Source organism: Dermochelys coriacea, chromosome 12 (assembly GCF_009764565.3).
Source record: "Dermochelys coriacea isolate rDerCor1 chromosome 12, rDerCor1.pri.v4, whole genome shotgun sequence".
Classification (NCBI taxonomy): Eukaryota; Metazoa; Chordata; order Testudines; family Dermochelyidae; genus Dermochelys; species Dermochelys coriacea.
In genome coordinates, this window is record NC_050079.1 from 37,290,232 (window position 1) to 37,306,796 (window position 16,565).

The following is a 16,565-nucleotide window of genomic DNA, read 5'->3' on the forward strand; positions in this document are numbered from 1 at the left end:
CCCGGGGGCTGGAGGGGGCAGAGCAGGAGGCAATAGGACGGGGGGGGAGGGGAGCTCCATCTGCGTGGGGCCGGGACTCCAGGTCCGGAGAGGAATCCCCCGCGGGAACGCGCAGTGCGGGGTCTATGACACACGGTAGGGCGGGCTCAGCCAGGCTCGAAGACGGCAGCGGGCCTGAGTCACTGCCTCCCCCTCTGGGAATGGGGCCTGCACGGGCCGGCGTCATCCCCCGGGGAACATCGTCCCTCCTGCGGACCTGGGCCCAAGAGCGTTCTGATTGGCTGGACCTCATTCTCGCCGCTCAGCCAATCGCGTAGCACGATGTATGTGACTAAGCCAATCAGAGAGCGACTGTAAGTCTTCATAAGCCAATCAGAGCCTCTTTCCTTGCGAGCCCCGCCTTGAGCCCGAGACCGGGAAAGCAAAGCAAGCGTCTCGCGCCGCTCAGAAACAGGCAGCGTCGGGCGAGGGTACGGCGGGGGGCGGGGTCTGTCTCCCTCCCAGCCAATGGCGAAGGGCGTGGACTGGCGCGCGCGTGCCGCGAGCTCCAGTTCCGGCGGGTTGGCGGCGGCGCCCCGCCCCCCCCCCCCCGGGCCATGGATCCCGCCGAGGCCGAGTTCCTGGCCGAGAAGGAGCTGGTGACCGTCATCCCCAACTTCAGCCTGGACCGCATCTACCTCATCGGGGTGCGGGGCCGGAGTGGCCGTAGGGCCTGGGCTCGCGGGGGAAGGGGCCGGACCGGCGCGTTTGGGGGAGTAAACAGGGGCTGGGCTCTCGGGTGTCACGGGGCCGGGGCCCTGACGGAGGCCGCTGGGAGGACAGGGCCCAGTTCGGGGAACAGCACTGGGGGGCGCCCGCAGGGGTCTGACGTAGGGAAGCAGGGGGTGGCCCATCTGGGGCTCGGCTGCGGGGAGGGGGTGGCCCATTTGGGGCTGACCCGCTCCGCAGTGGAGCTACTGGCATGCTGATGAGAGGCAATGGTATCTCTGGTTCCAGAGGAGCAGCCGTCTTAGTCTGTATCCGCAAAAAGAAAAGGAGGACTTGGGGCACCTTGGAGACTAACACATTTATTAGAGCATAAGCTTTCCTGAGCTCTAGGGGGGAGGGACAGCTCAGTGGTTTGAGCATTGGCCTGCTAAACCCAGGGTTGTAAGTTCAATCCTTGAGGGTGCCGTTTAGGGAACTAGGGCAAAAATTGGGGCTTGGCCCTGCTTTGAGCAGGGGGTTGGACCAGATGACCTCCCGAGGTCCCTTCCAACCCTGATATTCTATGATCCTGCCGCCCATTACCATGGGGTCTGGGCGCCTGCCAGTAAAATCCGTAGCGACAGCAAAGCCCATAGTGGAGTAACAGCAAAGTGCCCAGTCCTGAACGTTACATTACCCTCCTGGCTCTTCCTAACCTCTGCGTTCCCTTTGGCTAACTGCCTGTGAGCCCAGATCCCTCCTGCAGCGCCAGTGGATACAAGAATCACCTGCACTTACTGCCCTGCACTAGTTGTTCTACTATTAAAACATCTCCCAGAGTCCACCCACAGCCAAAGGGGCTATCTTTCAGAGATGTAATTTTCATATATAGCTTATGAAACCCTTTAGGATAGAAAGTGCCATCAAAACGTAAGTAGTTACTGCTAAGGGAAGAGAGGAGAACTGTGCTGGGATCTGGGACCAAAAGGAGGGGTGATTTCAGTTGGCATGGGGTGGCTTTCCCTAAATCTACAGGAAACTGTTGATCCTTCAGCAGTGCATGAGGCTGATGAAGGAAAACTAGATTTTCAAAGAGGTGTCACAATTTTCCCTGCTCTGTTACTTCTACTTTCCTTATTTTCATACTGAATTTCATTTTCTAGGGGGATTTGGGTCCCTTTAATCCTGGCTTGCCTGTGGAAGTGCCTCTTTGGCTAGCTGTTAACCTAAAACAGAGACAGAAGTGTCGGCTAATACCTCCTGAATGGATGGATGCTGGTAAGGAGAACAGTAGCCCACAGATTAGGCATGGATTTAGCCAGGCTGCAGGGCTAGTGGGGAGTCCTGAAATACAGGAATTGGACCTTTGCACTTTTCCCAAGGGAAAGTTGCAAGGAGAAATGGAGTTACAGGAAGAATCGTTGCCTCATGCTGCTGAGATTTATGAGACCTAGCATGGTTTTAGACCGACAAGGTGGGTGAGGTAATGTCTTTTGTTGGATTGACGTCTGTTGGTTCAAGAGACAAACTTTCGAGCTTACACGGAGCTGTTCTTCATGTCTTGTCTCTTTCACCAACAGAAGTTGGTTCAATAAAAAATATTACCTCACCCACCTGTCTCTCTAATATCCTGGGACCAACATGACTATGACAACGCTGCAAACTAGTGTGATTTTAGCATATCATCATTTTAATTTTTAATCTGTATAGTTAGAATATAGTCTTATTCTGATACATAAAATTGGTTTCAAATACTGCATCGCAGTTCTGCCACTGGTTTCAGTGTGATCTTCAGCTGGCCACTTCACTGTTCTTGGCTTTATTTGGCCACCTGTAAAATGAGAATCATACTCAGTGAGGTGATTTGTTTGTAATAAAAATGCAGAGTATTGTTATAATCAAGGCAGGGTCTGCTGCCTTTTAGCACATCTTTTTTCTAGCTTCATCTCTATGGAAGAGGGTGTCTTTGGAGAGCATACAGAAGTTCTAATCTCCTCATTTTCCTTTGTCCCTTGAAGGCAGTCAGACGCTGAAGAGATTTTACCCCAATGTGATAAATGTTCCTCCCATTAGAAATAAAAATCCTAGCTCCCTCCATTCTGCCATCTTGAGGGAAATGTATAGTTGAGGAGGGCAGGAAGCAGGTAATGATGGAATCTCAGGAAGAGTGAAGAAGCTTGTCTCTAAACATTCTCCCTTTTCCACATTTTCCTCATTCCAGAGAGTGCAAATTAGTGAGCCAAAATGTTACTTGGCAGAAAGGTTCCTTTTTTTGGAGGAGCTCTCTCTCCAGGCATGTGACTCCTTCTCTCCTCATGTCCCAGGTGGTGGCGGTGATTCATCCTTCTAGCCATGTAGGACTGAGTGTTTCTCCTCAGCTCCTGTCACTGCAATCCTGGGTTGGTGGGTGTCCCTTTCTCCCATATGAGTTGAGGTCCCCTTTTGCTTCTAGACATGAGATCAGATAAACTTTTGAGCATTAGACTTGTTTCTCCTGCAGCAGCTGGTGTGTCCACTTAAGTGCTGATTCCTCCTGATGTAAACACGAAACTGGCAGTTCATCCTTCAAATTTGGTTAAGGGGTGCAGCTTCCATGGGAGGACTTGACACCAGAGCATTGAAGCATCTGGTAAAGTATAACTCTTCCAATTGTGTTTCAGAAAAGCTGGAGGAAATCCGGGATCAGGAACGCAAAGAGGATACTTTCACTCCTATGCCCAGTCCCTACTACATGGAACTAACTAAGCTGCTGTTAAACTAGTAAGTAGGTCTCTTACTGTAACCAGTCAAAAGCACTTTCCTCCCTGCCCAGTTGGGTTTGAGGTTGGTAAATATTCAGAAATGTGAGTCGTGACATAGAAAAGCTTTTAGGATTTAATTGGATTTAAATTTGGAGGCCTTTGGGAAAGAGTTAACAGGAGGCTTATTCCAAAGTACATCAAGATTTTGCTAGGGCACTTATCTAATGGTAGCCTGAAACTTGGTTTCACTTGTTCTGTGGTGCGATAACTCCAGCGCTCCATACAGAAGTAACTAAGTGTAGTGGCCCTGGATGTATTTAGCATATTTTTTAGCTTCATTTATACAGATTCACAGCTCTCAATCTACCTGAGAGGCCCAGCAGCTTAATCCTCCCAGACGTCTCTGCCCTCTGCTGCTGTTAGGCTATCCTTTAGGAGTTGGGAATTTCTTCCTTTCTCAGCCTGGAGAGCAGGGATTGGGGATGTCCTGACTCTAAACTGTCATGTCTGTGAAGACATTTCATTACAATAAAATTAGCTTTCTGGCTGGTATTTCTTCTAAGCAAGTGGCTCTCAGCCTTTCCAGACTATTGCACCACTTTCAGGAGTCTGATTTGTCTTGAATACCCAAAGTTTCACCTCACTTAAGAACTATTTGGTTACAAAATCAGACATAAAAATACAAAAGTGTGACAGCACACCATTACTGAAAAATTGCATGCTTTCTCATTTTTACCGTTTAAAACAATTGCAATACAAATATTGTATTTACATTTCAGTATATAGAGCAGTATAAACAAGTAGTCTATATGAAATTTTAGTTTGTACTGACTTTGTTAGTGCTTTTTATGCTGTTTTAAAACTAGGCAAGTATCTAGATGAGTTGAAATACCCCGTGGAAGACCTCTGCATACCCCCAGGGGTAGGTATGTGTACCCCGGTCAAGAACTACTCTTCTAAGCACATACCCTTCTGACTTGAAAAACCTTTTGATTACAGAGGACTGGCCATTTGAAGCCCAACTGTTTCTTTTGACGCTTACAACCTCTTAGCATGCAGACCCTTTCCTAACACTAGAATAACCAGGACACTTCTGTCCAGGTGAATTGATCTGATCTCTTGAGGTCCTTGTGGAAGTATTTAATTGCCTAACCATTAGGATGTTATGTGACACAACCTGTATGGGCCTTGTGATTTGAGCTGTAAGAGTACCGGGCTGAACTTGAGCTCTAATAACAGTTGAGCAATTGAGTTGCTTTTTACTTGTGACTTTGGCCAGGTTATTGGACTTCCTGGTATTCCAAACCATCTGGGCAATTAAAGACCAGAAGGATTGTATTGAAAACTGAGCTTTCCTGGGTAAAAAAAAAAAAAAGTATCCAGAAAACTCCAGCTGCAGAAGCAGCAGCACTTTGGATTTCAGTGTTCCCTCTTTGTATAAAGCAAACTACTCTGTTCATGCTTCGAGAAGCTGCCAGTGTTACTCATGCCAGAGACTTAACGTATTAGTCCCTTGCAGGCTGTTCTGACCTACCTACCTCCTCTTCTAGTGCCTCAGACAGCATCCCAAAAGCAGATGAAATCCGAACACTGGTTAAGGATACCTGGGATACGCGGCTAGCTAAACTGCGGCTGTCTGCGGACAGCTTTGTCAGACAGCAGGAGGCCCATGCCAAGGTACAGTAAGGGAAATCTGGGGTGGGCTGATAAGTCTGCTAGTTTTAGCCTGGGAATGTTAAAGATGCTCTGTGATTATGTGGCTTGTGAATGATAATATTGCTAGTGAAAGTTCCAGTTGTAGCTTTTTTTTTTTTTCTTCAGTGATTTGGTCACTTGTCAGTTGAGAACTATAGCCATATGGGGTTTTTTACTCCACATGTATTATGATGTTCCAAATGCTGCAATGCTTCTTTCAGCTTTAAGCATCTGCACTGCAATGTTGTTCTCGATGATGTAAGTCACCCAGTACACCGACCTTATAACTTCACCTCCGCAAGAAGCATAGCTGCTTAGGTTGATGTAGTTAGGTTGACACGATGTCACTGTAGACACTGCACTGACTGTTCTGGCTGTCAGCCCCTGGTGTCTGACAGCTTGGAGCCCCAGCTGTCAGCCCCAGTGGCTGGGCTCCGAGCTTTCAGTGCTCCACAATGCCCCACACTATCATTTTAAATTGGTGGCAGTGCTCCTGTTGAGGACATGCACCGCCAACAGGAGGAGGGTAGTGTGGACATGCAAAATCGATTTAATTACTGCAGTGGCTGTTTGATGTAACTTATGTCAAGTTAATTTTGTAGCATAGACTTGTCCATAGATTGACCTTCCTTTGCCATCGTGAGAGACTGTAGTGCTGCTTCCCCAAATACTGCTGTAATGTCACCCTCCTTGTCTTTTAGCTGGATAATCTGACCTTGATGGAGATCAACACCACTGGGACTTTTCTTACTCAAGCCCTAGATCACATGTACAAGCTACGCACAAACCTTCAGCTGGGTGAGAGTGCCCAGTCCCAGGATTTCTAAGATGCCTTCTGACAGTCCTCATGGGATGAGGCAATAATAGTAGGAGGACTCTGCTCTCTGGACACTATTAATGAGTCCTAATGGAACTTCTCTTATGCTGTTTTTATGCCTTAAATGCCCTGTATAGATCTCTGCTAAAAACCATGCAAGTCTTATACATTTCCTGTCAATTGTATCTAACTTGAGGCTCTGTGGTGTTTGCGTGAAGGCTGGTTTCCCTCAGTTTGTGTGCAGGCAACAGAAAGAAGGCAGCATTGTGGCTGCATATTAATAAGTTGAGGACTGCTGATGGCACAGAGGGCATTCCCTGCTCAGCAGCTATCGTGAACAGCTTCTGCTCTATAATGAGCTTCTTTGGCAAAACAAATGATTCTACCTGGCAAACTCTCCCAGCCCCTATGCAGCTGTCTTTGCAAGATGAATTGGTTGAAGCAGTTAGATGCTGTGGGTAGGTTTTTCTTGTTAATCTCTTAAATGATATGTAGCAGCAATAAATATGCTCTTAGTTTAGTGTTTTGTTCTTCTCCTTCCACTGGTTGTCTAAAGCCTGGCTGAGGAAGATCTCAGAATAGGACTGTTTTTAAACACCTGGATGCACAGCAGTCCTGCCTTCCCTGGGATAGTGATATATGGATTTTAACCAACTCTACTGTATGGTGAGGCTTGTTTCTTCAACTGGGCCATCACTTACAACAGTATATTCATCTCTAAGCACAGCTGATAGATGAGCTCACGTGGCTGGCTTGCCAAGGCCATTTAAGTGCACTGTTCTCTCTGTGCACTTGTAGCTTTGTATTTCTCCCTCAGTGGGAGGATACAGCTTTAAAGAGAACATGCACTACCTCATTTGGTTCAGATACTGCTTCTAGCAGGCCACTGAGATTGTGTAGATTCAGCTGTGGCAGGTAGTGGCTTACCAGCAGCATTTCTTTCTCATTTATACTAAGAAAAAACAATCCCTTTGTTGATTTTTCCTGAATATGAATATTATCATAACAATAATCTCTGCAACAGAGAGAATATTAGGTGGCATTCATAGAGCCTGTTCCTGGACACTGCAGGGTAGGTGATCGTTTGAAAGCAAAAGATTATGATGTAGTTTAGCTCCCACTGCACTGAATCTAATCTTTAATCAATGCCAGTTGCTGTGCTAGGCTCTATGTGGATAGCAGTAAAGGGGAGAACCAAGCCAATCTGCTGGCTGTTTGGGAGACTAAGTGGGTTTAAAAACCAGTTGGAGGAGCGGAAGGAAATATTCCTGGTAGTTGGAAGACATATCACTGTGACATATTGTTCGTTTGATCTTTTGACTGAAGTTACTATTTGTTTTAAAAAAAAATAAATAAATCATGCATATAAAAGTGAGCTGTCTGTCAGAAGAATAAGACTCCTTTTCCTTTAACATCCACTGGTACACTAATTGTGTGAAGATCTAGATGGTATTGTGTGAAAACACCTCCTCTTCTCTTGCCCTTTGCAGCTCACATTAGGGGCCTTGTCTATCTCAGAATCTATAAACTGGTCTTACTGTTGGTTTTAGGCTCTATTATAGCACTTGCATCACTGTGAACACCACAAGGAATCGCATGTGTATGGGGGCTGCCCTTCACTCAATGGAAAGCAAGTCTGTTGTCCATGGCTCTCATCAGGCAGCAGTAGTTAATCACCATAACGTTTCCCAACTGTCTTTACTCTCAAACAATTGAAATGTCTTCCAGATATCTCCCACCATCTATTCCCTTCTGAGATTCCCCTATGCTGATTTTGCTATCCCATTGTCTTTTTTATGTAGTTCCTGGTTAACTTGTATGTATCTCATTATAGTGAGGTGGTTGAGAGTGAAGTGGCCTATGTATCTGATGATGGAACATGAGGTAGGATACTCTGGACTGACTTGATCCTTCTGAAATAATGAATCCCCTGACTTAAAACCGCTTGTAGAGCTCAAGCTGGGCTGGTGCTGGCTAAATGCCATGATGTAGTGTCAACCACACAATGCCTTTTTGCTGGAATCTTGTAAATGGTAGTGCAGTGCATTGCACATGTTGTCCTTCACTCTGGATCAGTGTAACTTTTCCATCCACTAGGGGGAGGGAAAAACAACCCTTTGCCATGATTTAGGACAATTTTATTTTTTGGATGTTGTCAGAAATTACAGCAATATATTCATAAATACCTAATTACTACATTCAACAAATAATATATTACATTACAATTAATTCAAACAAGTACACTTAGAACAGGTTTAATTTTTCTTTCACAGCATCTAAACTGCCCCCAGCAGGCCTGGGCTTCCTCCCCCTTTACCTTTCCCTCCCATGCTCTGGTTTTTACTGCTCTAGCAATTCTGCACAGGGTACATACAAATAAACACAACCAGTCAACATGGCCCTTGGGGCAAGGGAGAGGGAGGGGAGTATTACTGAGACTTTTTAATCAGTGGGTCAAGAAGTTGGTGATTAGCTCCTTTCTCTATTGGTATTTGAGGAATGGGGATGGACTCAACACTCAAGTGCAGGAATTGTTGCTAAGCGAAGTTACATTTTCAAACAGGCTCCTAAACATTGTCATCTGGTGGTGTGCTTGTGAACTCCCACTCTGCAGTGTATTGAAATTGATAGATAACCTGACAATGAACTTTTTTCTCATGGGCGGGGAGGGGAAACAGTGATTTAAACATAGTGTATTTTTTCTGTGTTTAAAATTATCATGAAGTCTGTGAATTGGCAACTAGTAGGCCAAAGGCTCGCTATGCAATCTGGTTTAAAGAACTGTCAGCCATAAGTGTATTTTACTTCTTAAACAGGAAAGTTAAACCAAGAATTTGTGTGCTTTTTTTAATGCGCTTTTTGGCGCCTGCAATAATAGACCGTAAACACAAAGCAGTGGTAACTTCCTTTCTTTAAACTGAGCCCTATTCTTTTAAAAAAGCCTCCAATATTTAAAATGCAATTACGATTAGAAAAGTGACCCTAAAAACAGCATTACATTGCGGCTTGGTGTATTCTGAGTCATAGCTTCCTCATCTACTACCCACTCAATTTTTTTCTGCTGTCAGTCATGTAGTATTTACAAGACTGAACACCAGAAGCTAAATTCTAGTTACCTCAGCAGCAGCATTGCCAACTAAATTCTGATGCTAGAATCTTTTGATTGCTGACAGGGTATGAAGCAGGAAGGCTATGGCTTTAGTTTCAGGTTAGCAGTAACCAACCTTGGCATTAAAAATGGGCTCGCTTTAAACTGTAAAAGTCTGATAACAAAAGCATCAACTAAGAGTAAATCTTTAAAAATCACATAGTATTCTAGTCACTTGCCTGCTCATAATGGCCCTTTAAAAAGATCTCTGCCCTCTGAGTGAAAGGAAAACTACAGGCCTGTTGCTGTGAAGACATTGCTAGTCATGGAAGACAGAAGTTCCTTCACGTAAATACTCTGAAACCAGAGTGGCATAAATCAGCTCTGAAGACAACTGTGCAGTGTAATATTTGCTGTTCTTCCTATTGTAATGTTGATGTAGTTTTGTCTGCTCTTCAGTCTCCTCGAGGGAAAATAGTGTCAGCCCACCAGAAAAGAAGAATCACACATGAGCAGTTATACAATCCATCATTTCAGCTTTTTTGGTAAAGCTAAATTGACACTAGTCAGCGACTGCTTTATTTTCTTCCATTTGCAAAATGGAACGGGCTCAAGCTAGGCTGGAGGTTTGCTGTTTGCACTGCCCTAAAAACCATTATGAAAGGGGAAAAAATATAGAATTGCATGGCTTACCATAGGCATTAGTTTTAGCTTTCCTTTCTGGTCCTTTTCCTTATTTATTGTTCATGCGGCATTACAGCCTTAGCTTTATTTAATCTGATTGTCGTGGGAGGTACTTCTGGCGGGAGGGAAAAGAGCTTCAATGTGGAAACTGCAGCAGGGTTGCAATTAGGTGTTTGTAGGAGCTATGGCTAAAGGGAAATCATAGCCTCTAGGTGCTGCATTTAACAGTTGTTACTTGCACAAAAAGAAAAGGAGTACTTGTAGCACCTTAGAGACTAACAAATTTATTTGAGCATAAACATTCGAGAGCTACAGCTCACTTAATCGGATGCTGTAGCTCATGCTCAAATTTTAGTCTCTAAGGTGCCACAAGTACTCCCTTTTCTTTTTGTGAATACAGACTAACACGGCTGCTACTCTGAAACCTGTTACTTAAACAGTGGCACATGGATTTGCTTTTCCCTGTTCTGCCTTCATTGTCATTATTTTACTCTGGCTAGCTCCTCAATCATGAGCTATGCAAGAGCGTGAAGTAGCTGTCACTGCCAACTGAGAACACATAGGTGCAAAATCTTTTAGGAATGCAATAGGCTAACTCTTGCCCTGCCTGAGATTTAGTGGGCAGCATGAATGTTTCTTCTGAAGACCAGCAATAGACTGAGGCTTTGTCTACACCAGAAACTGAACCTTGTTGTTCAGATATGTGAAAAAAACACCCCCCCCCCCCCGAACAACAAAAGTTTTGCAGACAAAAAGCTGTGGTGTGAACAGCACTTTGTTGGCAGAAGAGCTCTTCTGCAGCCAAAGTTACTTGTTGGGGGTGGAAGTTTTTTGTAGGTGGGAGAACTCTCTCCTCTTGCCAAACAGCTGTGTTGCATACACATAGCCTAAATGGCTTGCCTTCTAAGTGTCGACTGTTCGAATCCTAAAGCAAACAACAGGGAGACGGAAGGCCATGAACCTTGTCTAGAGCGTGTTGTGATTACTAGAGGCTGTTTTTCCACTCCAAGTGCTTCACTGTTCCAACAGAACAGGTATCTCTGGCTGTCTCTGTCTTCCAAAATCTGCTGTTGAAGGAGACATCTCCAAGTCTAGAGACAAAACAGTAGTATGTAGATTTTGATCAGAGATGTTTGTGCTACTTGTGCCCTCATCAACTGTCCCGTGACTCCTTCCCTCAGCTACAGAACATGTACAGTAGCTGTTGAGTAGGGGAATGGGATATGTACACCTCTGGCCTTTCCTGTCTAATTTACAGCTGAAAACGAAGAGCCTGTTAGTGCTGTTCCTCCTGCTGCCACTTCATCTTAATTTAAGATGAAATATTCCTGATAACATGCACAGCAAATGCTATCCGAGGAAACAGCTAATGCAATATTACTGCCAGCTGCTAGGAAGTAAGGGGAAGCAGAAGCCTATTATCCACAGTCTCTCTCACCCAGCTAAGAAATTAATAAAAAATAAAATCAGTTCCTGTGCACTGCTCAGAAAAGACTGAAGTTTGCCAGCAGCTGCCCCTTGGCTGCTTACAAGGAATAGAGCTCACCTAGATTTGGGATAACCCAACTGTAAACTGAACTTCAAGCCAGCTCTTTGTGAAAAAGGTCCTCCTAGTTCAGAAATGTTATTCAGAGGAATAACTAACTGGAAGAGAAACAAAGGGCAAGCTGGGAGAATTTCTACTTCCTCTTCCCTATTCCCACTGGTGTTTCTCATGTAAATAAAGAATGGGAAGTTCAGCTCAGTCTGCACTGCTTCCTCTCTAACACAAGCATTCTTCCATGTTAAAACATTTTTCTAGAGTACTCATCAGAGCGTTGAAAGACATCAATAAAGCTGAATCATAGACCCAAACAGTTCATTTAGTTCCTGAACTTTTGTTCCCAACACAGACTTTTCCCTTCCCTTCCCCATGTAGTAGGAGCTGGTCCTATTTGTAATGTAACTTTTGAAGAGCTTGAAGGGGGAAAAAAAAAATCCGTGAAAGGGCAGTAAGGAATAATTAATTCCTCGTCTTTTAGGAACAGAATTTTCTGTACCAGTAACTGATGCTACACAAAGCAAAAAACAGAAGTGATAGCACATGCCCCAGTGGAAAGCTTTTTTTTTTTTTTTTAAAAACACTTCAATATTTTTCATGTCCTGACCAGCAGCAGTACAAACACTAAAAGCAAGTTATTTTGCCAAAAAAAAAAAGCAGAAACATATTAAAAATGGCAAGCTTTTTATAACAATAATTAAAGTAATAAAAACATACAAAACTTTTTAAATATATACACAGTACAAGGCTGAAGCACCTTTTTTGACTTTTTTTTTTTTAATTGCAAAATCGTTTGAGTTTGTATGAAAATTTTACCCACTAGGGTATGTAATTTGTGTCTCTCTCTCTCTCTCACTAGGTGTGTGTATGTGTGTTGTTCTGTACATTCCGCTCCCTACCCCCCAAACAGTAATAAAAGGTACCTTCGGTTTGTTTATTCACTTTATTTTTTATAGCGAAGTGCATTTCCAGTGGAAAGCCTGTTGATTTAGGGAAAGGCTCAAGTTCTGAAGCTGTGTTGGCTCCTTCCAGGACTTGTTACTCTGCAGATTGCTACCACAGCTTTCCGTATATGAGATACACAGTTCATTTGCTTTCAAAAGTGTACCCAACTTACTCTTAACACGAGAGACACCATCTTCTCAGTGAAGAATAGGCAAACCCCATGGTACAGTAGTTGGACTAATATGGCAACAAAAGAATGATTTTGTGTGTGGACAGCACCTCCTCTACAGGGAGGTCGCTATTAGTGTTGTTGATGAAGTCTTTTATCAGATTTTAAAAAAATAATTAAAAAGTGGAGGGGAAGGAGGAAAAAAAAAAACACCCCTCATTAAAATTAAACAAAATCTAGCCTTCAGGGGTGGGTTCCTTGCAGAATTACAAAGATTCAGCTGCATTGAAGTCAAGATAGAAGTGGGTATTTTTTCTGGATCCCATAATCCTTTGCTTCATGCATGGCACATTCTCCATTTATATTTTAGCTTCAAACCTCCCAGTGAAAAATATTAAATATTCAAGGTAATAAAATAGATTATTATTTCTATACTATATGTTCAGCCTAGTGCAAGGGAGCGTCACCTGGGATATCCCTTGAAATAACCCCTAGACCACTGCATTGCAGGCAACGCAAGGCACTTTCTCAAGTGATCTAGTTCGGCCTGAAGTCGCTCCCTTTCCGAGACAATCTTCTGCTTCTGATTCCTTAGTTCCTGTAAGAGAGTAGGAAAACACAAAGTTAAAAAGGGGACATTGACATGCTGGTGGTGCCTCTCTCCCAGGGTGTGCATCTATGGGAGATATATTCTGCTCTTCTGCAGAGGGAGGCCACTGGGTTTGTTGCAGTCAACATTTGGGTGGCTTGGTGGGCAGATGGAAATTACAGCAAAGTTGGATCAAATCAGAAGAGCTGATTCTTTTCTCATGCTGGGTTAGTCCCGTTGAGTTTCCCCTGAGTAAGTGAGCTCGGAATCATGTTTTCCTCAAACTTTGTGGCATCTGTATTTTTTCCAGCACTGTTCCCTCTTACATTTGTCCATCCTATTGCTTCATAGCTCCTGCCCTAAGAATGGAGATCCTGATATCCAGCCTTGTCTGGAGCCAGCCCATGTCTTTCCCCTGTGGTGAAGAGGTGGGGAACCCTGCAACCAGCTTTTCAGTGGGCCAGCCAGGAAACTAAAAGGGATGGCAAAACTTGTACTGCTGCATTTTAAAAAATCCTACACGGCAAGTGTTATAATAAACCTACTGCCCTGCACATGCTGAATTCCCGTTGATGGTGGGGGCACTGAGCAAGCACAGAGAATCACAGCGGAGTAGTTCTGCCCTACAAGTTGTTTATAGGTTTGCACAGATTCTGGATGGGTCTCCTTTCCTTGCTACCAGGGTCATGCTGCTTACAGCGGCCCTGTCTGCTAATACTTGCTAGTGCAGTTTTATTCCAGAGGATGCTGTATACAAATGGGCAGTATGTCATCTGAGAAGCATGCTATTCTATACAGGTTTTTATATCACACTCATCACTGTAGTGTCTGAGTGCTTTCCAGTAGTGCATCAAGCAACACGACTACATGTGTTTGTTCTCTTGTCCTCACCTGCCATTCCAAAGGGCAGCCTCCAATTTGCCTCTACTGGGGTTCCAATAGGTTCGGCCCCACCCATCCCCGAGCATGTCAAAGTGTCCATCACTCACCGCCATGCTGTGTGACAGCTGCTCTGCAGTCAGACTGAGACTGTAGTGCTGGGCCTCCAGCCGTCGGCATTGTGTCTGCAACACTTGGCGTTCCACATTTTGTTCTGCAAGCAAATGAGAAACCATCAGCCTTGCATGGTATCATCAGAATATTTGGCTAATAGCATCTCTAGTCTAGCTAGTCTTTTCCACACCAGGCTCTTGAATTCTCACCCTTGATGTTGGCCTTTTTCTGAAACCTCAGAAGGTCACTGCCAGAGGTACGATGTCAGACATGCCAGTCTGCTCCAGCATGGACCTCTCAAGGTGGACCTTCATCCACCACTACTGAAGTGTTCTCACCACATTATGTCATGGAGATTAAGGACTCCACCACTAAAGCCAGCGATCAACTGTGCAGCAAACTACATAACCTCATGGATGGAACAGTCTTCCATATCTTGGCCTTTTCCCTAAAATTTGTGTGCCATGCTGCAATGTTCCTAAGGTGTTCATTTGTGTGTTCACTAGAAATGGCCATTGGCACTCTTTAAACCAAGCACTGGCACACTGGACAGATCTGTAAAAAGTAAAGGCAGGACACGTCGCCAGATTCTCTCCTATTCCAGCAGGATTAACTCTGCCCTTCCCAAGTAGATTAAAATAAATTCCAGCCAGTTTACAGTGCCTCTAGAATGCAGCATGGTGCTGGTTCCAGACTTACCGCCTCTTCAGAATGTAGGCCCAGCTCCTAAAGGTGTTTAGGCTCCTATCTTCCATTGAATTCAAGTGTGTTCAGTTTGTACAAAGGAAGGATTTTTTTAATTGCCAATCATGCAAGTACAGCCTAGGATCTGAGAGACAAGCTGGGTTCTTTATCGCTTGTGCTTTATCAACTAGGTGCCTAAATACTATGGGAATGGAGAACAGGCTCTGCAGCTGGAACAAAGATTCCATTGATGGGTGAGCCAAAATATGCCATCCAGCTTCCTCTCCCACAGCTCTGTTGCCTCTGCAAGGCTAACAGGAGTAAAAGCTTATGATAGAATCAGACAGGAGTCCAAATATATACAGGGAGCAGAGCTGTTGAGAGAGGTCCGTTTTTCCCCTGTCATTTTTCTGGCTTCACACTTTAAACAGAGACTCTCGCTGCTCCGTGTGGAGTTTAACCATCCAATGCCACTTCTCTTAAGGCAGGACTGTACTCCTGTCCACAACTCCTCTTTCCATGTGCCGTCTGCTTTGAGCCAGATGGCTACCACCACCCACGGCAGAGGTAGCTACATTATAGTGGTGCTGTTGGTGAAATACTTTGGGATCCTCCAAGATGAAAGGCTCTCAGGAATGCAAACTAGTATAATCATTTTCTAAAGGAAAGTAAGAATTGATCTGCAAGACAGCCTGAAGTCAAATAAAGGGTCCGCAGCTTATGGAAAAAACACTGCCGAAGCTCCTTTGAGAAAACTAACGGCACCTTTCAGTTTTTTAAAAGATAATTTAGACTGTATTCATAAGGATCTGAGTAAGTGAGATGTAATTAACTTCCAGGGTATCAGAAACATTATTGGTCTTGCACACTAACAAAGGATTTATTGCCGTGATAAAATGAGAGGGGAAGCTAACGCAGCTGATCCACTGGAGGCTGTTCAATATTTCTATCATCTTATCAAGAACACAAAGAATAATCAGAGCGCCGGAAAATAAAACAGCATGTAGCAAAATTTGTGCAGCACTGAATACGTGGAGCATTCATAGGTGTTCATAGGTTAGCCAGCTGTATTGACACTGAAAGGTTGTTGTGTATTTTTGATAATCATCTAATCACGGAGGACTAATTGTAGTGGCATGAACAAAGACCCGAGTCTTAAGAGCTGGAGAATCAGGTGGATAACAATAGAGATAGGTGCTGTGTAAAACAGATTAAATTAGGTTCACCAATAGTGGTAAAAGATGCCCCAGTCCTATTTCAGACTCTGAGTTGCAGGCTACATATGTGTTTATAACTGCAATAAATTAGGGAAAGACTTAGTGATCAATCTGCATTTGTGTTTTCCTGAGACTTGGCTCCAGCTCGCCATTTGGTAATTAGCCGTGTTGTAATTCCTAAAGTCTCTCTACACAGATGAGACTGACAGCCCCTAAGTGAAGTGTCGTTCAAAAGAAAATGACTCACAGCCCCTTGGGTGCAGCGCATGCCAGTGGTTGAGTGATCTGATTGTTTTGGGGCACAGTGGAGGGTGCACTAGGTCACCATTTGACACCTGTACGGCATCTCCATTGCCAGCTTGAGGCGGTGCGTCAGTGGGATTATTTTTAGACACATTTCAAGAATATAAAGCAGGAGACTAAGGAGAAAAACATCAAGGGGTTTTGCGCTCTTGAAACCAGACTCCATTTCCCTGTGCAGCCTTACAGACACAGCTCTAAGGTGCTGGGTTGTATTAATGAATTTTCATACACACCTGTTGCCTTTATGTCTATTCTCTGCTAATTAACAGCCTTCTGCTTTTCCACAGCCCCTTCCATTGGAGGATCTTAAAGTGCTCGACAGATGTGAATAAATTTGCCTCACCTGTGAGACTGATCTGTTTTTAATCCCCATGGTACGGATTTGGAAACTAAAGCACAGAGTAACATGCCCA

At 44.3% G+C, this 16,565-nt stretch overlaps 2 protein-coding genes across 10 annotated transcripts in view; one reads left to right on the top strand and one right to left on the bottom strand.

Moving 5' to 3' along the window:
• The first annotated feature begins 395 nt into the window (after positions 1–395).
• On the top strand, positions 396–9,822 carry GINS2 (GINS complex subunit 2). Its single transcript, XM_038368957.2, has 5 exons — positions 396–686; positions 1,851–1,965; positions 3,348–3,447; positions 4,979–5,105; positions 5,825–9,822. Exons 1-5 carry the CDS (start codon positions 597–599, stop codon positions 5,948–5,950), a joined length of 558 nt encoding a protein of 185 aa, XP_038224885.1. The 5' UTR covers positions 396–596; the 3' UTR covers positions 5,951–9,822.
• Positions 9,823–10,139: 317 nt separating this feature from the next.
• GSE1 (Gse1 coiled-coil protein) overlaps positions 10,140–16,565 on the bottom strand; it is a 359,568-nt gene continuing 353,142 nt past the window's right edge. For 7 of the 9 annotated variants that reach the window (XM_038368955.2, XM_043495421.1, XM_043495420.1 and 4 more), the window contains 2 exons: positions 13,945–14,048; positions 12,535–12,964 (listed from right to left, as the gene is read on the bottom strand). In XM_038368955.2, the coding sequence (XP_038224883.1) occupies positions 12,830–12,964; positions 13,945–14,048 (239 nt within the window). In that variant the 3' untranslated portion in view covers positions 12,535–12,829. Of the gene's footprint in view, positions 10,804–12,534; positions 12,965–13,944; positions 14,049–16,565 lie in introns of those variants that run through there. The other 2 variants (XM_038368956.2, XM_038368953.2) reach the window with 1 other exon arrangement.